General features: G+C 35.3%; 1 protein-coding gene across 1 annotated transcript; it reads left to right on the plus strand.

Annotated features, from left to right (window-relative positions):
- The first annotated feature begins 15,714 nt into the window (after positions 1–15,714).
- LOC112711187 (magnesium transporter MRS2-I) lies at positions 15,715–21,886 on the plus strand. The gene is made up of 11 exons (XM_025763794.3): positions 15,715–16,519; positions 16,629–16,658; positions 17,344–17,497; positions 17,711–17,832; positions 17,996–18,070; positions 19,296–19,526; positions 19,634–19,678; positions 20,800–20,844; positions 20,968–20,997; positions 21,094–21,213; positions 21,312–21,886. Exons 1-11 carry the CDS (start codon positions 16,271–16,273, stop codon positions 21,396–21,398), a joined length of 1,188 nt encoding a protein of 395 aa, XP_025619579.1. The 5' UTR covers positions 15,715–16,270; the 3' UTR covers positions 21,399–21,886.
- Positions 21,887–24,256: the final 2,370 nt, after the last annotated feature.

Here is a 24,256-nt window from a genome sequence, read left to right on the forward strand (position 1 = left end):
TTTCATCTCACTGAGGGTGAATTGTCTTATTATTTTAGTTGAATTATTTTAGTTTCTGTTTATTGATGATTCATGAATCTGATTTTTGTTATTTTTTATGATGGTTTTATAGTTGTATTTGTATTCTATAGTTTATATATGCTTGTTTTAATATGGTGTATTTTGAAGCAAATCTCTGGTGTTGATGAGTAGTTTGTATCCAAGGTTGGGATGACTTTTAACACCCTTAAAGATGCTGCAAAATTCTACAAAGATTATGCGAAGGCTGCAGATTTTTCTACAAGAGTTTGGAGCACAAATAAAAATGAAAACAAAATTAAGAATCAATTGATTACATGTAGCAGAGAGAAAAAATGAAAATTAAAAATATCTCTGATCGAGAAGACAAATCCCCCAGCTGAATTTGAAGTAGGAAAATCAAAATTTTTTTTATTGTTTTTAATCCAATCAAGTGGTTAAGATGTGGTTCAATTCAGAAGAAAAAATGTAGCATTAGAGGAAATATTTTTCTGTATTTGCAGTAAATTTGGGAGTAACACAAAGATATTTGAGTGTAAGACGAAGATATTTGGGTGTATTTGTAAGAATTTTGGGTGTATTTTTATTCTGATAAGTTCTGTATAATTTAAAATCCTTTTTCTTCCACCTCCTCATCTTCTGCTTTTTTTATCATCATCACTATCTTCTTCTTCTTTTTTCTTTTATTCATCTTTTTCTTTTTGTTTTACCTTCTCAAATTTCTTCTTGTTTTACTCTTTTAACAAGAATAAAAACAAAAAATCAAACAAAGAAGAAAAAGAAGAAACACATAATGCTGTAAAATTACTTGAAAGACGATGAATTTATATTCATTTAACTAAAAGAAAGAAAGAAATAAGAAAAAGAAGAAGAAAAAAATGCAATATTAGAGGAAATATTTTTCTGTACAAAAATATTATTTGTACACTAAAATCAGCCAATAAAATCAACCACCAATGTATTTGTGTATAAATACATGTGTGCTTTAATTTGTTTTCAATGTATATTTATATTCCAGTATGTATTTTATACTGGTAGCTGACTTTAGTAACTGATTTTAGTGTATACGTAGCATAACTCATTTTTGTATTTGCAGAAAATTTGGGTGTAAAATGAAAATATTTGGATGTAAAACGAAGATATTTGGATGAATTTTTATTCTGATAATTTCTGCATAATTAAGAACTCTTCCTCTTCCTCCTCCTCATCTTCTGCTGCCTCTTCTTTTTTTTTTTATCATCATCACCATCTTCTTCTTCTTTTTTTCTTATTCATCTTTTTTTTTGTTTTACCTTCTCAAGTTTTTTCTTGTTTTATTTTCTGAACAAGAATAAAAACAAAAAAATCAAAAGAAGAAGAAGAAAAAGTACATAATGCTGCAAAATTACTTAGAAGATGATGAACTTACATTCATTTAACTAAAAGAAAGAAAGAAATAAGGAAAAGAAGAAGAAAAAAATGCAGCATTAGAGGAAACATTTTTCTGTACAAAAATACTATTTGTATACTAAAATTAGCCACTAAAATCAGCCACCAATGTATTCGTGTATAAATACATGTGTGCTTTAATTTATTTTTAATGGATTATTTGTATTCCAGTATGTATTTTATACTAGTGGCTGACTTTGGTTGTTGATTTTAGTGTACACGTAGCATAAATTATTTATGTATTTGCAACAAATTTGGGTGTAAAATGAAGATATTTGGGTGTAAAACGAAGATATTTGGGTGTATTTTTATTCTGATAAGTTCTGTATAATTCAGAACTCTTCATCTTCCTCCTCCTCATCTTCTACTGTTTCTTCTTCTTCTTCATCTTCTTATTTTATATTCTTATAATTCTTTTTTGGAGGAAAAAATTAAACAAAGAAGAAAAAATACATAATGTTGCAAAATCAAAAAAAGGAGGAGAAACACGACGATGAAGATGAAACACGAGAAGAAAAAGGAGGAAAAACATAAAGAAAAAGGAGAAGAAGAAGGAAGAAGAAGAGGAAGAGGAGAAACGCGAAAAAAAATGACAGCTATGATTTTCATCGAAAAAGAAGAAGAATAGTCGTTCATAATAGTTAGAGAGCGCTTTGGAAACATGATGCGCCTGTTACATGATTATAACTCTTACATAATAAATCATATAATAATAATTAATAATAAAATATTTAAAATTTCGGAAAAGCTCTGCATACAAGCCATTAGGGCTTGTATGCTTTACAAGTTTATTAAATAATAAATTTAAAATACTCGCTCCTCCAGCTACGTTGATTACACGCGCTATATAATATGCCGCGTATATCTAACTTCCAAATTTAAAATATTTGTTTCCTTCTTCGTTTTCGTTATTTTGAGATTTGGTTGTTCTTCTTCTCGCGCGTTTTCGCTCATTCTTCTCTGATACGTAAAAATTGATATTTCACGTATAACCGGCAAGTATACCGGGTCGTATCAAGTAATAAAACTCACAAAGAGTGAGGTCGATCCCACGAAGATTGGTAGATTAAGCAACTTTAGTTAAATGGTAGATTTAGTCAAGCAAACATAGTTTTGATTTCATGAGCATTTTGATTTTTGAACATAATTGCAAGAATTTAAATGGCAAAGAATGTAAAGAACTAGAAGAGAGAAATAAAGTGAAAGTAAATAACGGAAACTTAAATTGCAAGAAACTTAAATGACATCAAAAGTAAATTGCAAGAAAATAAAGAACAGAATGTAAATGACAAGAATAATAAATTGCAAGAGTGTGAAAGGGAATTGGGTAGTGGGTATTCAAGCACTAAGAGCAAAAGAAATGAGAATTAATGATAGAGAGGATCATTAGGAATCAGAGATGCTAGTTTTCATGAATTGATGTTAGTCAAATCTTCCTCAATCATGGGTATAGATCCATGGCAAGTGGGTAATTGAATCCCAATCTCTTGGTGATTCAATCTCTCTCAACATAACCAATTGCCACTCTCGTGATCTAATTGTTCATGAGAAGAGATGAAGCTTAAATCTAATCCAGCCACACAATTCCTATAATCTCAACCAAGGAGAGTTACATCTCACATACTAACCAAGGTATATTGATTAAAGAAATCATGAAAGGATGAACTCTAAACTGAATTATGTGGCTCATTCCTCAAATTCACCACATAATTCATATAGATTAACCCCTCTCTCGATGGTGGTTGAATCTTTGAAGAGCAAGAGTTCCCTCTTTAGATCAACCACTAAAATTGAGGAGGAGAAGATGGGTTCACCAATTCATTCCAACAAACAGAGCTCCTCCCCCTAATGAAAGTGGGGTTTAGTGAGTCATTGCTCCAATTTCAACAACAATTGCCATAAATCAAAATTAAACTAAATTGCAAAGAAAGATGAAGAAGAATAATGAAATGCTTAAAGATTAAGAAAATGAAGAAGAGAAGTTCCAAGAAGAAAAAGTGCTCTCCGGGTATCCTCCCAGAAGTGCTAACAAGTAAGAGTATGAAAAAGTTCTAAGTGTCAAAAAGTGTGTAAAAGTCCTCCACAAGTACACCAATCTCTTCTATTTATACTACTCCCAAAACTTCTTCAGAGATCTTCAATTTGGGTTAGCAATGTGGGCTTTCTCATTGTTGCATTCTTGGTTCAATTGAAGAAGTTTTGGCCTTTGTGATGAATAGGGGAAGCAGAGCAAGTTGGCAACCATTGTGGCCCATTGAGGGGCGTTATTGGCAATAACTTCAGGCTTAATGCACGTTGGCAACGTGCATGACATTTTCCTGGAAGTGAAGTATGAGACTTGGGCGTTGCTAGCCCAAGTTGTTGCTAACAACTTGCTTTTCCTCTTCTTGGCTCTACTTTCATGCTAAATGTAGCCCAGAATTTGAGTGTCAACCTTCTGCCTCAATATGGACTATTATACATCATTGGAAAGCTCTTGATGTCTATTTTTCAATGCCACTGGAATCACCTCATTTGGACTTTCCTATCTCAAGTTATGCTTCCTCAAAGAAGGTAAGGTCAAACTGCCAAGTTGTTGCCAAAAACGCACCTTCTTCTCCAAGTTGGCAACGTGCCCGTGCTTCACCTTCCAAGGCAGGGACTTGGGGCTGGCGTTGTTGCAAAACACGCCCCCTTTCTGGCACGTTGGCAACGTGGTTGTGCCCCCCCCCTCCAGGGCTCATCTCTAGCCCCCTTGAATTTCACTTCATGTTCTTGTTTTTAGGGCCTAAAGATGACTCTGGTTTGGCTTCAATTTTGTGCTCCACTATAGACTATCATATATGGTTGGAAAGCTCTGAATGTTAGCTTTCCAACGCAACTGGAAGCACTCAATTTGGATCTCTGTAGCTCAAGATATCTTCCATTGAAGATGACATGGTCAGGCTGCCTTGTTGGAGTTGTTGTGGATAACGCCCATACATTCCAAGTTAGCAACGTGCATCACCATTTCCTGGCGTTGTTGATGAACACTCCTTCTCTTCAGCACGTTGGCAACGTGCTCGAGCCTTTCTCAAGGCTCCATGTTTGCTCCCTGGCGTTGGCAACGTGCATGGCAAGGCTTGTGGGCGTTGGCAACGTGCATGGCAAGGCTTGTGGGCGTTGGCAACGTGCATGGCAAGGCTTGTGGGCGTTGGCAACGTGGTTGGTGCGGCTGATGGGCGTTGGCAACGTGGTTGGTGCGGCTGATGGGCGTTGGCAACTTGGTTGGCACCAAGACTTGGTGCCTAGCCAAGTAACCATTCCTGGCGTTGTTGCCAAACACGCCAATACTTCCTAGCTCAACAACGTGCTCGAGCTCCCCTTTGGTGCCAAAATTGCTTGCTACGTTGCCAAGGAACACGCCTTCATAACTTGGAGTTGGCAACGTGCATCTCATTTTCCTGGGCCAAGTTTGCTTGTGTGGCGTTGCCTAGGGACACGCCTATGGTTCCTGGCGTTGGCAACGCCCTCGAGCTCCTCTTCAAGGCTCCATTTGTTGCTTGGCGTTGCCTTGAATAACGCCTATGGTTCCTGGCGTTGGCAACGCCAGCTTCTCTTCCTCCAGGGCCAAGCTTGCTTGTGTGTGGCGTTGGCAACGCCCTTCTAGAGTTGGCAACGCCCAGATTTGCTTCTTCAGGGCTGCCTGGCGTTGCCTTCAACAACGCACCACATTCCTCAAGTTGGCAACGCCAACTTTGCTTCTTGGTTGCCTGGCGTTATCATGAACAACGCACCACATTTCTCAAGTTGGCAACGCCAACTTTGCTTCTTGGTTGCCTGGCGTTATCATGAACAACGCACCACATTTCTCAAGTTGGCAACGCCAACTTTGCTTCTTGGTTGCCTGGCGTTATCATGAACAACGCACCACATTTCTCAAGTTGGCAACGCCAACTTTACTTCTTGGTTGCCTGGCGTTATCATGAACAACGCCCACTATCTCCAAGTTGGCAACGCCAACTTCTTCTTTCCCAGCTTGCATCATTCTTGCTTCCATGCTTTCTTGTTTCATCACCTATCATCAACAAGGGAAATAGCTTCAAAGTCTTACCAATTCATGCAATAAATTTCATGAGATTCATTCATACTCATTCATATATGCATTCCTTAAATCATTTGCATGAATTTGGCTAGAATCACATGTTCCTTGGTATTCTCATGCATGAAGATAAAACTCATAAAAAGACTTGTTTATTTAGAGAAAATGAGTGAGATTAGGCTAAAACCAACTAAACTAACTAGCTAATATAACAAATATGCAATTGCATCATTCTCCATCGATCTTTTCCTCTTCTTTTCTCACTGGTATGTTCTTCGTTTACGTTTTCTTTTTCTCTCTCTGCAACTCGAGCTTCGTTTTCTCTGTTGATTTGTTGTTTTCTGAAATCAAAGTTCGAACTCGTTTTGAAGATAATGGATCCTTCAAGCTCAGATTCTGCGCTGAATCCAGGTGATGTGGATTATGAATTTGAATCTAACGAAGTTCCTGAGGTTTGATTTACAGTAATTTGTATAGCATTGTGTAGTTTAAAAATTGCTGAACATTGTTTAATTATCTGGAATTTATAGCAGACGCTCGGGTGTAGATCAATCTCTTCTTTGGGTGTATTTTAGCTATAAGTGTGGGTGTATATACACTTTACTGGTTTTTTGTTATTTTTAATTGAGTTGTTGTTGTTCAGTTGTATTATATGTATTATATCAGACATGATTGTGTGTGTTTTTAGTTTTTGAGATGGTGTATTCTGCAGTCTGTGTATTCACAGTTTATGGCTTTAAAGGTCATTCTGTAGTTGAGTTGTTTCGGTTCGGGTGTATCATATAAGACATGATTGGGTGTATTTGTATCATATCTATAGGTGTATTCACAGTTCTGACACGGTTTATTGTGCAGCCTCTCTCTGTTGTTGATGACGAGCTTGTTCTGAAGGTCGGAATGACCTTTAGGACCCTTGAAGATGCCGGAAAATTTTACAGGAACTACGCCAAGGCTGCAGGTTTCTCTACAAGAGTTCGGTGCACAAATAGGAAGGGAAACGAGATTAAGAATCAACTGATTACATGTAGCAGAGAGGGAAAATGGAAATCTAAAATATCTCCAACCGAGAAGACCAATCCAACAGCCGGTTTAAACTGTCCTGCAAGAATTTATATACACACATTGAAGGATGTTGGTGCTTGGATCATTTCAAAGGTTGTGCTGGATCATTCACACCCCTGCTGTCCAAGCAAAGCAGAGATGCTCAAATAGCACAGGGAACTAAGCATGTCCATTCGTCGTACGATAGAGAATAACGACGAGGCCGGTATCAGACCAAGCAAAACCTACCAATCATTTGTTGCGGCTGCCGGGGGTCACCGCGAGTTAAATTTCATCGAAAAGGACGTGAGGAATTACATTACCAGGGAAGTGCGGAATGTTTCCGAACAAGAAGATGCAAAGGAATTCGGGAAATATTTGTTAAGGATGAAAGAGAAGAATCTGAATTTCTTTTTCGAGCTCGAACTCGAGGAGGATCAATCGATTAAGCTGGCCTTTTGGGCCGACGCAAGAAGCAGAGCGGCCTGTGAGTATTTCGGAGACGTCATTTCATTCGACACCACCTACAATACAAACAGGTAACAAACTGTCCCTTTTTATGATGCTAAATTAATTTATTTTTACTAATCTGCAGCAGAGGTGTATATTGGCTGTGTCATTGGGTGTATTCTAAGCATTTGTTGGGGTGTACCTAATGATTTTGCATTCTGGACCATGGCAATTCGTTTCAGGTATAATTTGGTCTGTGGTTCTTTTGTCGGGGTGAATCACCACGGCCAGTCAACACTTCTCGGATGCTCTTTGATGAAGAACGAAGAAATTGAATCATTCAAATGGTTATTTCAATGCTGGCTTCGTTGCATGGGAGGAAACGCTCCGAAAGGGTTTCTCACCGATCAGTGCGCATCAATGAAAAGGGCTTTAGAGGCCTGTATGCCAACAACAGTTCACCGCTGGTGTATTTGGCACATCATGAAGAAGATTCCAAGCAAATTAAATGGGTACAAGGCACACGCCGATATCGAACAACAAATGAGCCATGTTGTTTGGAACTCTCACAGCAAAGACTCATTCGATAGGAATTGGAACGATTTTCTGGTGAATTTTGGTCTTGCGAACAACAAGTGGCTCTCAGGTAATGTGTTTTTAAATTCTGCAGCAGAGGTGTAAATTGTACTATCTCTCGGGTGTATTTTACTGTGTGTGTTTGGGTGTATTATGCAGATCTGTACGAAGACCGTCACATATGGGTTCCTATCTATCTGGACCACCACTTCTGGGCAGGGATGAGAAGCACACAAAGGAGCGAGAGCATGCATTCATTTTTTAACAAGTACATCACCCGTAACAGCTCGCTCATTCAGTTTGTCAAACAGTACGATAATTGCCTCGGAAGCAGGGAGCAAGCAGAGAGAGAATCAGATGCTGCAGATTTTCATACGGTCATACCGTGTGCAACCAAATCCTCCATCGAAACTCAGTTTCAAGATGCGTACACCCAAGCAAAGTTTAGGGAAGTCCAAGCCCAATTCAGAGGAAAGGCGAATTGCATCACCAGATTAAAGAATTCCGCTCTAGGCTATTCAGTATACGAAGTCGGAGAACAAGTTTCCAGCTCAATATTGGACAAGTTCGCGGTTACCTACGACTCAGTTGCAGCCGAGGTAAAATGCCAATGCTTATTATTCGAGTCGAGAGGGATACTGTGCCGTCACGCACTAAGCGTGTTAAGCTTCGAACAAGTAAGCCAAGTGTCCCCTAGGTACATACTGGAACGATGGAGCAAGAAGGTAAAGAGGCGACACACACACATCAAGAGCAGCCACGACGAGCCACTAATGGAGCCAAGAAGCAAGAGGTTCGACCAATTGGTTTTTCGTTCGCAAAATATTTGCGAATTTGCCTCTAAATCGGAGGAGCTGACTGCAATTCTGCACCGTGCGTACGATAACGTCATGGCTGAGATGGAAGCAGTAAAAGCCAAAAGGAAGGGGACATCTTCTTTATCCCACGAAGACGCCAACTTGGAATCCGTTAACGAGCTTCAAAGCCCGCCAAGGATTCGAACAAGAGGACGTCCAAAAAACAGGCTAGGTTCAAAGTTGGAGAAACAGATTGCAAATGCCACAAAGAAGAAGAAGACAAAAGTTTTAAGCGAGGTAAATGTAATGTTCTTTAAATCTGTGGCGATTGAGTTTATTTTTCTAGTTAATTGTTTAGCTAATGCGTGAGTGTTATATTCAGATAAACCTGTTTGATGCTGCATCAGCGGCGCATTCAAGTAGCAGCCAATACCAGGGACAAGTTATAAATTATCAGTTCAGGGTACCAGCAGCAGGGGATAACTCTTTGGGTGTATAGTTATAGGGAGTATGGGTGTAAAATCCCTGTTACCTTTGGGTGTATTTTTGTTAATAGACAATTTACATATAGACACATATATAGATACATATAGAACAAAAGCTGTAAAAATTTACAGGTTATGGGCGTATATTTCAGTTGATGTTTTTTTTTCATATTTTAGTAGATGTAATTCATTCATTTTGAATACAGCACAGACAATTGGGTGTATATTTTTACTCAACCTCGGGTGTATTATTAGACTAGCGTTGGGTGTAACAATTTATAATATGCGTATGCTTTGATTTTTTGCTTTATGTTTTACCACCTGTAATACAGTTTTTGAATACATCACAGACAGTTTAGCAGCACAGATAGTTCAACTATGGGAAAAATATACATGGAAAAAATATACATCACAAACATTTACATTATTTGTTCAATTTACAAACTACCCAGTTTCTATATCCTCAGAATTAATCTGACAAAACGGACTCAATAATACAGAGGATGGCTTCGACAGCCTTATACCACTACTCTCTCTAATTGCCTGATCTCTCTGTCTATTCAACTCACTGAATAGTATCCGGGAAGCATATTCCACTCTGTAGTGGTCCACCTCCTCCTACAATTAAAAAGTATGTTATGTTTAAACAGAAATATTAATTCAGTAAAGTAATACAGAGTTATATACTTCTAAAGACAGTTACCTGTGTCCAGTTATCCCATTCATACTTCCCCTTTTTAATGTTTTCCGGCTCTATTAACTCAAGCCACTTCATTACGTAAATAGCGCAGTCATAGCTGAAAACGAAGAAAAAAAATTACAAATCTCATTTAGGAAAGTTTAAGGTTCAGAGTCACAAATATATACCTTGTTTTTTGGCCTGAAATTTTAACATATGGCGCTTTAATTTCCTTCTCCTTCTCGCCTTTCTCGAGAGGTTTCCCGCCGGCATATGCTATCAATCTCGAAAATACATATCCCTTAAATACCAAAACAAGTCAGTAATACACCCGAATCAATTGACAAGACACACCCAACTTAATATGGAATATACACCCAACTCAAATTTCAAAATAGACCTATCTATTAAAGTAAAGAAGACAGAGGGAACTTACAGTGAATTTATTAATTTCCTTTCTCTCAGGGCTTGGAGCTTTTTTGTGTAGCGGGTCAAGTATTTGACATTTCCGCGTTCTTGTATTTATTAGCCACAACCACCAATGTTCCGAGTGGCAAACAGGAGCAAAAATCTGAAGGATTGCCACATTTCAACAGTCTGTTATTTTATTTGGCATATAAGTAAGTAAGCGTACTAACAAATTTACGAAACAAAAACTTACATATGGATGCGAACTTAATTTTTTCCTATCTATGAAGGGAATGAAATTGGGGTAGGCTTCCACCCTGAATTCTCTGTTCGTTTTCAGAGATATGAATTCCCCCTTGGGTGATCAGAAAGTGCCATGCTCTGCAATAATTGTAATACAAGAAATGAAAACATGAAAATACACAACTTACACCCAATCTAAGCTAACAAATACACCCAAATCCATGCATAAAATACACCCAAAGTTCGTAGAAGTAACACTTACCACAATATCTGGGGGAGACAGTATATTTGTGCATGAAACCTCTTTTCCTTTTTCTGGTTTAGGATGAGGCAGATGGCAGATACAACCTAGAAATCAATTTTAAATTAATAACCATTGCAGTTGACTTTGGTGTAAAAACATTAATGTTAGTCTAAAATTACCTGACATTCTATATCACTGTTTGCCTGGAGGGATGCAAGGTGCGTTCTCATCAAAATGTACTGTCCTTGGCCAGTCAGAGTGCATATCTCCTCAAACTCGTTAGTATCGCCCTTTGCATCCTCCTTCAGTCTCGTCCCCCAGATGTAGCACTTTTCTTTCATATCATCCGGAATTTGATTTGTTCCCCCCGGTGTTTCAAACTTAGCAGAACTTTCTCCCCCAGTCTCCCTCCGAATTTGTGGACTTTCGTCTTTTCCCTTTGACGCACTGCTTGCTAACTTTTGGACCAAACTGTCCAATTGTTCCAGCATAGTTGCAGCTTCTGGAGATTTTTCCCTTTCTGTCTCCTGCGTCGATGCCCCCTCCTGGCTTGAATCTGTCAATCCAAGGCTGAATGATGGCATCGGCAGATCTGTTTTAGGAACATAGCTTGCTGTCCGTGCCATCATCAACAGGGCAGCAGCTTCCTCGGCGTCTGGATGACTGCATCATTATGTATAAGAATAAGAGTAAGAATATACGGATGACAAGCAAAGATTGATTCTAGTCTAATTAACTTACATTTTTGTTGGAGCTGGGGGAAGCTTGGGTGTTGTTTCTTGATGTTGTTTGGGGGTTTCAGGAGTGCTGCACAGTTGCACAAAATCGATCAGGAAGAGTATACACCCAAACTCATAGCAAATATACACCCAAACCCTAAACAAATATACACCCAATACTATTTTCTTACGTTTCTCTAGCCCCTTCAATCTGTAGCATAGGGGTTGGTTCGGAATCTGCGTCAGTGGTTGTTTGTTGGGATGGCGGCACAAAAAATTGGATCGGGACTCTAAACAAGAATAAAAATGAAAGGTTAACAACGTATTTGAAAATAATAAGGTTATAAGGTTGAAATATTCTTGGATAACTCACATTGCAAGTGCTTCCGACGGCGTTTGTTCCCTAACAACCATCACATTCGAATCATCCGGAGTCAACCTAAAATACACCCAAAGAAGGTCAACAAATACACCCGAACAATTCAAAAAGAAGACGGACTTTGTTTTTTGAGAACTTACATAGTTGCAGTTTTTGCTTTTTTTTGCTGCCTTTTTTTTCTTGAATAAAATAATAAAGGGCTTTTTTTTCTAAAAAAAAATATATACAGAATTAGAAGTAGAAGTTATTAGAAGAAGAAAAGTAACGGTTATTTGAAAGAGAAATTACATGCTCTGAGACGGCTGGTTTACACTACTCTGTTCTGTGCGTCTTTGAGAGGAAGTATCATCACTTCCCAAGTTGACAGCCGGTAGTCTAAACAGATTTCATGTTATTCAAAACAAATATACATCCAACTTAGTGAACAAGATACACCCAACTTGATGCACAGAATACACCCATATTGTTTCACAGAATACATCCAAATCACGATAACAAGAATTTATTAAATAATAAAGCTTCTTACGTTTCAGAGGACACATAGCGACCTTCTGTCGATCGCAGGTCAGCCTGGTTGTCTCTGTGAAACAAGATACAATTATTAGCAAACAAAAGACACCAAAATCTCAAATACACAGCACAGCAAGACATACCCCTCTGCAGCAGATTTTTGAACGTTTTCCCCTAGCAATTCATCGAGTTCGTCACTCGATATTTCATATGTCTCACTACATTCATAAAATAAGACGTTAACAAAAATAATTACGATGATAGACCGTAGGATAGCTTACGAGGTACTGTACCCGTAAAAGTATTGATCTTCTTCAGGAGGTGAATCCTCCACAACTACTTTTTTCCTTTTTTGTGGTGTTCTGGGTGGAAAAAAAAACAGTAACAATCAGAAATAAAAAATTAATTTTATCACAGAATTTTATCTAAAGAAGTGCTTACTCTTTTGGAGTTGTTTTTGTTTCTTTCTTTTTCTTCTCCTTCTCCGCAGGAGATGATTCTTCGCTCCTATAAGTCAATAACAGACGCTTCAGTTAATACACGAAATCTTTATAACGAAGCCAAAAGAAAGGAGTAATAATTTCAGGACATTACTCGTCACTTGGTTCAGATTCAGATTCTGAATCAGAATCTGACTCCTTTTCCCTCTGCTTTCTTTTTCTTGAGTCCATTCTGCAGGCAAACAATCATCATTTAGAACATACTAAAAATACACCCAATTCAATTCACGATACACACCCAACTGAGTATAAAATATACACCCGACGCAGCAAACAAAACACACCCTGCTTAATAAACTACATACACCCAACGTGGACAAACAAAATACACCCAAACCCAATAGAGAAATTACACCCAAGTATGGTACTTACTTTTTCCCCTTTTTGCCGGGGTGTTTAATTCCCGAATCCTCCGAGTCTTCTTGAGCCTCAGACTCAGAGGTAGAAGTGTCACTCTCGGTAGTTTCTGTCTCCGAAGACGATGTTGAGCTCGCCTTCCTTTTTTTTGTTTTTTTTATTTCTTGTTCTTTTTGTTTTTTTCTTTTTTTCTCATTTTTTCTTTTGTCTCTGCCAAATTCAGAATCCCCTGAAACATGAGATATTTTAGTTAGTACCATTCGGGTAAATAAAGTACATCAACTTATTATGATTACTCACCAAAATTTTCTCTCTTTCTTCATTCATTCTTTTCACCAACTGCTCCTTAGTCCAGTTGGCAATCCATGGCTTTGGTGGTCTTTCTACCCTGTTCTTGCCTTTCTTTTTTGAAAGGTGAAAGTAGATTATCATCAGGGCGAAGAGGCAGCCATTGATTGCCTTCTTCTTCTTCTCCTGGTAGTCTGTTATGCCCCTGATCATGAAGGTCAAAACATGCCCCCCCAGTTTCTCTCCTCTATGCCCTCCATCTCAAAAATCGGGACCAGGTGCACGGGCGATATTTTGTTTATCGTCGTTGGCAAAAGGAACGCCATCTGTATGTAGAGGATGAATATCCTCTTAAACATCAGGCGTTCCTCTTCGTTGCCAACGCCGATTTCCATCATTTCATCGGTAAGACTTTTGAGGGTCTTACCCTGGAATCTTCTATAAATTATTTTGTCTTCATCAGAAAGTTTCTTATAGTCAACTTTCTCAGGAAATAGATCTCCTACAAAAAGAAAGACAACAAAGCATCAAAGTCGGTTCAAATACACCAAGCATCAGGTTAATATACACCAAGCAACAACTTAATATACATCTATAATTTTGAGCTAATTACCTGTTGCATTGATGCCAAGCGCATCACCTATTTTTTTTGGGGTTATATGGAAAGAACCATATCCTGTCCTCAGTTTGTTCTCCCCAAGTTTGAAGTTTTTTGCCAGCTCTCTTAAGAGTTGGTGATCCACCCTCAGTGGTGGGATGTGCATCAACCCACCGAATCCAAGATCCCTGACAATGGCCTTCTTCTCCTCAGTCATGTTTCTGAATTTATCATTCAGGAGATGTGTGGCACATTTCAGGTGTTTGGTTTGGTTTCTTGCTGCCATTTTCTCTGAAACTAAAAATACACCCAAAGATATCTATGAGTTAGATACAGCCAGATATTCGCAAGATACACCCATTCATAACAGTGAGATACACCCATAGATATTATTCAGATACACCCAACAATGTCAAACAAGATACACCCATTGATTACAGTGAGATACACCCATAGATATTATTCAGATACATCCATATAGATATCAGACAGATATCACTCAGCCATGCTTCAATATAAAGCCACATTACAAGGTTAAGCAGTTTACACCCCCGAATCTACGGAATAAACCCCCAAAAATCAACAAAAATAGCAGGAGAACTTAGAATAACAATGTAGAATGACGTAGAACTTAGAAGAACGACGTATAACTTAGAAGAACGACGTATAACAAAGAAGCAAGAGTAATAGTAAACCCTAGCAGAACGACGAAGAACAAAAGTAAAATATACAGTATTTTAATGGACTTACGTTGAGTATTCTTGGTTTGTTTTTTCTTCAGATTCTTCACAGAGAGGTTGATGGTGTTTTGATGCAGTTTTCGAACTACGATTTCTATATTTTGAAAGTTGATTTTCGCTCGAAAATGAGAGGGTTTCGTTGTTTTGAAAGTGCCTTGAGAAATGGAAGAAGTGGAAGAAGTGGAAGAGTCTCCCATACGTAACCGTTCGAATGCTGAGCGCGTGAGTTGGACGCGGCATCTTATCTCTCTTTCATGCGCGTGATTCGTGTTTGGGCTGGGCCAACTTGGTTGCTTGTATGCTTGTATGTGTAGCAGGCCCGTTAAAATTTAATACCTTTTTCTTCACTATAAAGGAACTCCTTCGAGTTTGGAAATAAGTAATAAATGTGTTTAATAATTCAATATTTTAAAATATTATTGTTTTAATTGAAAAATAAAATTAGAGTAATACTAAAAAACTAACACTTTAAAGATTCAATTTCAATTAATATTATAACAAATTTTTAAATAAATTCAGTATAAAACTTATTAAAAATAAATATTTGTCAAATTTTAAATGTTCTAAATTTTAAAAATTTAAAAATTTTAATATTAAATATTGATCGTCATGTTAGTTGTATAATGTTTATTCTACATATTTTGTAAATCTCATTCTCTTAGAAATAAATCACAAATCAATTAATCTTCTTCGAATAAACATAGTAATAATCGATAACACTGAGATCGCAACAGTAATTAATAGACCAAAGTGCCTAAAGATTCCTTAAACCTCAATAAAATAAACTGCAAAAAAAATGACAGGAACTGACTCACAGGGAGTGAATCTTCTCACTTTTTTCTTTAATTGTTTAATAAAATATACTTTTTTTATTATTTAATATTTTTAATATATTTTTTATTTAAAAATATAAAATAAAAATGATATTTTATCAAATAATTAAAAAATTGAGAAGATGTATTCATGTTAAGACAAACAGTATAGGCCTATAGGGCAAGACCAACAATGAGGATCCGCCGTACGTATATGTCAGTGTGGGTCCCAATATCACAGATCTTCTACTTCTTGCGTCTTACGTGTCATGATCTCATTGGCTAAGGCCCACAGGCCCCACATCACTAACCGTGCGCCGCCCCGCACCCACGCCCTCAGCAAACCGTGACGTTCATATATTTGCTACTACTAACTACTAATAACCTTTCTTCATCCTTATTCTTATTCATGGCCATGCTTTTATTTCCATTTTCCTTTTTTCTCCTTTTCATATATTTAATCAGCCACACGCTATTATTCATCCCTTCGTTGAAACTAAAACAAAAGTACAAGACAAAGCTAATTAGTGTATAAACAGGAATATACAAATCAATTCAGAACACCCACATAATCGTACCTTTGTTTCTTTCATGAAGACAGATGCCAATAGAAGGGTGATGTGTTTTTTTCAAATAAAATACACTGCTATTATTGTTTTGGGCATTTTTCTTTTCTTCTGGGGAATCTGATTCCTCAGTATAGTGGTTGAAAACTGGGAAGAAAGAAAACTCGAATTTTGAGGCGTGACTCGGGTACCCTATAGGCTGTTTGATGAAATGCGCGAGAGGGGGTTGTGTTGTATAGCTGGTGAATTGCATTGAGCTCAAGGTGTTTGTGAAAAGTTCTGATTTGTTTCTGGGCATTGAAGATTGGAAATTGAGGTGTTGTTTTTTGGGGCATGTGAATTGCGTTGGTGGAGGATAAGAGAGGAAAGGGGATGGCAAGGGACGGGAGCGTAGTCCCTGCGGACCCGCAGGCGATGGCGTTAGTGAAGAAGAAGACGCAGTCATCGCGAAGTTGGATTCTGTTCGATGCATCTGGGCAAGGGTCTCTTCTTGATGTGGACAAGTACGCCATCATGCACAGGGTTCAGATTCACGCTCGTGATCTCAGGATCCTTGATCCCTTGCTCTCTTACCCTTCCACCATACTTGGTCGTGAGAAGGCCATTGTTCTTAACTTGGAGGTGCCCTAAACTTATCATCATTTCTTTACTTCTTTTTGTTTTAATGGTTTTTCGAGATGCAATTTGTTCTCTGTTATTGATTTGGTTTTGCTTTTTTCTTTTTTCCCAGCATATCAAGGCAATTATCACCGCTGAAGAGGTTAGTTAGTCAGTTTATTTAATTGTTTTTTTTTCTGTGATTTTTTTTGGGGTTGACTTTTTCTGATAGTCGGTTGAAACTTATTTCTGGAGTTTACATTAGGGTGTGTTGAATTGAAGAAAAACTGGTTGTGAAACAATTTCTCACCATGAGACTTTTTTCTTTAAAATATATATGTTCTTTATATACCTGTCTCTTCAGTATACCAATCGGCTAAAGCTGAAAGAATTTGACTTGTTCTAGCTGCACGGGTCACAATATTCTTGCTGTTTTTATATGGACTACTTGTTAAATATAAAATCGTTCATGTGCTTCCACGCAATAACTTAAGTATTTGAGAGAGAGCGAGCTTTATGACATAGTATGAACTTATTTGATCCTTGTGGTTCCCTATTCTTCTAAGTATAAATTGATTCCCAGCATTCGGTGTGAAGACATGTTAGATATAAAAGCATTCAAATACCTCCATCCAATAGTTTAAACTTTTGGGAGACAGGTTTTGATACAACTAGAATATTGTGAAGTCAGCCTCATCAAATTCATTTACGTTGTTCTCTGACCTGGTTTGTGTATTTGTGATCAGTGTATCAAATATCAACCTTTTGCCTGTGTGGAACAGACTGTTTATACAGATTGAGATGGATATCTGTTTCTGGATTGTAACTGTATTTAGATTATTGGATAGGTATTACTGCGAGATCCAACGGATGATAACGTGGTCCCTGTTGTCGAGGAACTGCAAAGACGACTTCCTCAAGTAGGTTCTGGTCATCAACAAGAAGCGGATGGTAAAGAGTACAATGTTGGTCAACATGATATGGAAGGAGCTGAAGAAGATGGTACGTTACATTATAGACGAAGCATGGCAATATGATGTCAAACATTTTGACTTTTTCTGCTTCTAAGGGAAATTTATCCTTCTATTTGCATCATCTCATGACCTTGTTATTTGTGAATGAGCATTGATATACTAGATATTAAATTTATTCTTCTCCAACATTTTTTATTTTATTTTTCCTTGGCATCTGAATGTTCTAGATTAAGCAATGCAGAGTCACCCTTTGAATTTCGGGCTTTGGAGGTTGCTTTAGAAGCCATTTGTAGTTTCCTTGCGGCACGTACAACAGAATTGGAGATGGCTGCTTATCCTGCATTGGATGAACTTACCTCTAAGGTACATATATAATTGAACTCCTTATTTTATTTATTTATGTTTAATTTTGGTTCTGAGCTGAAACCATATTAAAATTTTCCTTCAAGTCATCTCCTCACCCCCCCCCCCAAGAAACAAAAATCTGCACTCTGTTATCAACAGTTTTAGTCTCTTGGTTCTGCAGATTAGCAGCCGTAATTTGGATAGAGTTCGAAAATTGAAGAGTGCAATGACTAGGCTGACTGCTAGGGTGCAAAAGGTAAGAGCGATAATTTATGTATTTGGAAAATCATCTTGTATGCCAATAAATTTGCGCCTGCTGCCCCTCACTTCAATGTTTTTGATACTCTGGACTTTTTTTGAATTGAAATAGGCTATTCGGTTTGTAGTGATGCATGAGAAATTTATAATGCTTTCATATCAGTTCACTAGTTCCAAATTTCATTAAAGATCAGAAGATTCAATTCTCAATACTTCATTGACCCTTTCGTGTTATTCTTTAGTGGTACATAAAGGTGAAAGATATACAAGGGTATCTTTGCTTCTCTTTTGAATTGAGCTTTATTATATACCACTCTAGCATGTATGAATCTTCAAAATGGTACATAGTTTGATACTTGTTTACGCAACTAAACTTCGTAGTTACTTATTTCTTCCTTTTTTGGTGAAATAGATTATGTCAATCTCTTGTACTTCTACATGTGATAGTTAGTACTTAGTACAAGTTCAGGATTTTTTTTGTTTCTTTCCTAGTTACTTCATCCATTTTGTTTTCTTCAAGAATAAAAATGACAACTTTGGTGTGCTTGGATCTTGTGTAAAGTTTACCTGATTTCGTCTTTCAAGCCACTGTATACCAATTTGGGATGCTTATTATTTTAAGAGAATTACAAACATAGGATCCAAATGTTCCCAATTTAAAATTTTATTTTGTCCTGTAGAATAGCAATTTTTAGAGATAACAGCTAGTTATTGACAGTGAAAGATCATGTACATCTCCATCAGTAGAGCAAACATCTTAATATATGAGATATATTTTGAAGAGAACCCTACATTTTATATGCTTTTTTTTAGTTAAAACCAGGATTCCCTGAGAACTATATACTTAATCTTTACTGTCTATTCTAAACCCAGTGCTGTTCATTCATTCCTTTTCCATCTTTTCATTATTGTAAATTTGTAATATTTTCTCCAACGAGTTTATAAGTAGACTATATTAGTTTATAGGGGTTATCATTGTTGTAAGAGTGATGTCCTTTCAACCCTAAACAAAATACTTCATCTATCTAATCATAATATTAGATTAATTTCTTCACAATGTGTTCATCAACGCATTGCTCAACTGTATATGGTGGATTTTGTAAAGCTCAAAAGGACTGTAAACATTCTGGATCAGTTTTAACTGGAATACAACATATATTCTCTTCCCTGGTCAAATCATCAGTTCTATCAATTCATAGTTTCTAACTTGTTATCTGCTGTAGGTGAGAGACGAACTTGAACAACTACTGGACGATGATGATGATATGGCTGACCTCTACTTATCAAGAAAGTTGGCAAGCGCATCACCAGTTAGTGGATCACGTGGCGGTGGTGGTGCTTGGTTTGCTGCTTCCCCCACCATAGGATCAAAGATATCCAGAGCGAGTAGAGCAAGTCTAGCCACAGTTCATTTGGATGAAAATGATGTCGAAGAGCTTGAAATGTTACTTGAGGTTATACTATTTACTTGAGAGAATATAGAAGGAAAGGGTCTTCAGTTCTTGTTTAATGGCAGAACAAAGCTGTGCTAACTTATAAGTGATGGTTGTTCTATTTTCAGGCTTATTTCATGCAAATCGACGGCACATTGAACAAATTAACCACGGTAGAATCATCTTATCTTATTTTTTTTATATGTCAGACACTTGCTAGATTAATTATAATGTATTTCAGGAGATTTCTTTGTACTAATTAAGTAGTTGGACAAAGTTATAATTAATTGTGAAGAATATCTCCTATCTAATTTCTAGGCAGTGAACTGAAGGCTAGACCTTTTAGGCAGAGGCTTCTAGTTTTAGATTTGCAAGCATGTTGACGTTTGAACAGATTAAAAAGGGAACTTTTCTTATTTCCGTGGCACATAAGAGGGTGTCTTTCAAATCTAGTGCCAAATTGATGCTTTATAGATTTGTTCATGGTGAGATGTGTTAGATGGTCACCTTATGCATTAAGCATATCATATAGGGTCAGAAAACTAAGATGCTTAAGAGAGCAACAGTCTATTTCCAACACCAAACAGCCCGATAAACAAGAAACAGATAAAAGCCCAATACAGCAATCAGATATTGGCAGTTTTTTCTTTCACCTCTTCTAGAACATTTTAGTTACTATGACTCACCATTTGTGAGATGCTTTTCCATGTGATTTCATTTCGGTAAATTTGTATAGCTTCTCTTAGATTTTATTATTCTTAGCTCTAGCAGCCTTTGCCTTTCATATATGTATATATTGCTTGTGTTCTTTATTGATAATTAATGACAGAAAATTAACTTCTTCGTCTTTATCCATTTTCTCAGTTGAGAAAACCGCTGATCCAAATAATCAATCACTATCAACACCCATAGGCATCTCAACACCATTTGTCACCGTTGATGTCACTCAAAATTCTTCAAGTTCCTTTTATTTTGCATTCATCCCAATGAAAGCCCTATGTCTGTCCTAGTTACTCCTGTTCTTAGTGGTAACGATTAATCAATTATCAGTCTTGGTCTCAAGCTTTTCAGCTCACCATCATCGCCTAGAACAAACTCCCATTCCTAACTGGTAGTATCTACAGAAGTATGTTATTAACAAATAGGTTTTGCATAAACTGTGATTTTGCCATTTTATCGCAAAGCAACAAAGTTTTTGATTTTATTCATCTTCAGATAGTGCACTAAATTTAATCGTGTTAAATATCATATATTTCTAACTTGTAATTACTTTACTATTTATTTTCATTATCAGCTTCGCGAGTATATTGATGATACTGAAGACTATATCAATATCCAAGTAAGTGACCAGAAGTTTAGTGGTACTGGTGTTTTTTATATTTTTCTGGTTGGTATTTGGTGATATGCATGTAATACAAGCAAAGTTTTTTGTTTTTTGTTTTTTTTTTTTTTGTTTTTCCAGCTTGACAATCATCGAAACCAGCTCATTCAGGTTTGTTTATGTGGTTCATCCATCGGTATTCTGTAACGTTATTTTATTTTCTTGTGGATGTTAAGGCGTTTAAACATTTGTATATATGTTATGCAGTTAGAACTCTTCCTTAGCTCTGGAACTGTGTGCCTATCCTTCTTTTCCTTGGTGACTGCAATATTTGGCATGAACATTCCATATACGTGGAATGAAAATCACGGTTACATGTTCAAATGGGTAAGCTTAGACATTGATTATTTTTCACTCATATGCCACAAAGCTTTTAACTTATGTTTTTGTGAATACAAAATGAGAGATATCTTATTTATTCACAGGTAGTTATTATCTCTGGAACAATTTCTGCCGTTACGTTTCTGTTGATTATTGCATATGCTCGTAAAAAAGGGTTGGTTGGATCATGAAAAGAATGAATGAATATTGACTTGCAGTGCCTTGCACTGTTACATTCAAGATGATTCAAGGTTAATTATCTGCCTGGATTCAAGTACCTTAAAACAGATTAAAAGTTGAACAAGTTAATATTTATATGCTTTCATTTCAATCCAATACTACATCTTAGATAGATGTGATTTTTTTTTAACCTCCTATTTTCCCATTTCCTTGATATACAATCCGACTAAAATTTTTGAGTTTGTTGCTACAGAAATTCATGTATTCTTGACTATTGAGCAATATCCTAAGAATTTGAATTCTCTAACTTTTGAATTTTCAAGTAAAGTATGATCTCTTACCTTTAAATGATTTCTCTTTATTTTCTCTTGGTCCCACCTATCAAATAAATGGTGAGAGATCACACTTTAACCTCTAAAGTGAAATGCAAAATTTAGAGGATCCAAATCCATATCCTACATAAAATAGAATGGAAATGGGTTTTAGATTTTGATATGTATATATGGCAGCACTCTTCCAGACGTCCCCTTAATTATTTGTCATCTTTACTATTGGGACATGCATGTTCACATTGTTCTCTGGTTTTTGACAAAAAAAAGGTGAATAGAGCAGTTGAAGATAGATATAGATATATATATGGTGTTTATGTTACCTATGATTAGGATGGTTATATAAGTGTTGTTAAAATTAAAATTTATATTTTTTTTATATTTAGGTAATATTTTTTCTTTTATTTTTAAATTAAAAAACATTGTTAAATAATAAAAAATATTACTTTAATGTTAATAACACTTTTTAAGACATTGTGGTCATCATAGCCATCAAAATATAGACTCCATAATATATATAATTTATTTTCATACATCATTAGTATAAGAGTTTTACAACAAACAAATAATTGTGTGTTGTCATATTAATAGAAGTAACTAATTTCTAATCTCATTACTTAAAAAAGTATCGAAATTCATGGATCAGATTGGATAGATGTATAAAATTTTTTACATTATTAGTATATCAGATTAAACGATATATAATATGATTCAACGGTTGGATTAATTAAATTCATCACATAATATGATTTAACGGTTGGATTAATTAAATTCATCACGTATAAGAAATTATTCAAGTCAACTAGAGGGGTATATATATATATATATATACTTCAAATAAAATTTTTGATTATCAATTTTTAAGTTGTTGGAATAAATTTATTGAATTTAATTATTAAAATAACTTAGTTATATAAGATCATCGATACATACATACATATATATATTTTGGTTTAGGGTTTAACCAATTTTAACAAAGTTGATTTAATAGTTTAAGGGTTAATAATAAAAAAATTTATTTACCTAGTATTTTTTTTATATTATAATAGATCATGTTATGTGAATATTAAAATTAGTCATCAAAGTCAATTATTAGTATAAAATATATATTAGAATATAAATATATTTTAAAAATAAATTAAATTATATATGTATTTATATATAAATATATTAGTAATTAATTTTAATAATTAATTTTAGTGTACTAATAATATTTTTTATTATAATATATGTATCAAGTCAATTTGGCTATGCTCCTAATCTCGTGTAATTGCTAAAGTTGAACACTTTTGAAAACCTATGGGGTTGTCGACCTCGCATTAATTGCTTTCTTTCATTTCACATATTGGATGGGGATAAATAATTGATAAGAAAGTTTAGGAATTTTTATTAAAATTTAGTTAGTATTTAATTATAAAAAAAGTGAATATTTTTATATTATTAAATTTAATTTTATATTATATTATTAAAAATACTAATAATAGTTAATTGATGATTACAAATCACAAAATTTGTTGGTCTTAATATTTTTCATAAACGATAAACACCATTTTAAAAGTCTAAAAAAAATATTTTATTGGGTTAATTAAAATATAAATTTGTTTTGTATGAATCCGATTATACTTGTGTTACATAAGGAAGTTTCATCAACTTCTTCTTTTATTTATTCTTTTAATTTTATTATATAGGTGGTAGGTCATGACTCATGTTAAAAGATTTCCTTTCAAATTGATGTTCTATTATATGCAAGAATAAAATAAAGATCAAATAAGATAAAAAATAAAAAATGTTATCTTTTGTTATAGTAAAATAAATATATAATGTACTCAGTAATATTATTCCGTGCAAGACAAACGTGACACGATTTATGATTATACAAATCATTTGACTCAATCAAAATGAACAAAGTTGTTTCATATATATGCAGATTGGATGATAATATTAAATGTTTTATATTATTGTGAATATATTAAAGGTAATATATACAATTTTTCTTATACTAACAATATTGTTATGAGTCTTGCAAAATCAATACTTGAAAAAGAATCGCACATTGAGAGACTAACACTTAAAAAAGAGCCTTATACATCACTATTATACTGTTAACAAATCAAAATCAAATCCCAAACTTTGTAGTGATTATAAAGAAGGAAATTATAATCAAACATAACATACAAAAGAGATTTTACATCTCAATCTTTATTTTTGTATCTTTAAATTTCATTTTAAAAGGTAATATCTAAATACAAAATGGAACCTGTGTGTTTATACTACAATTAGAAAAAAATGTGTTCATTATCATACTATTTACTATTAATAAGATAATACAAGATGCAATCTATGTGTTTAAACTATCATTAAAAAATGTGTTGATTAATTAACATACTATTTACTATTAAATAAGCATCTTACTCACTTATCTTGAGTTTAAATCTTATCTATCAGATTACACATAAATTAATATGATAACATTTAAAATAGTCTCTAAAAAATTTCACAAAATAATCACTCTAAGAATAGTTATTTACATTAAAATGTGT

This window comes from Arachis hypogaea, chromosome 9 (genome assembly GCF_003086295.3).
Source record: "Arachis hypogaea cultivar Tifrunner chromosome 9, arahy.Tifrunner.gnm2.J5K5, whole genome shotgun sequence".
NCBI lineage: Eukaryota > Viridiplantae > Streptophyta > Magnoliopsida > Fabales > Fabaceae > Arachis > Arachis hypogaea.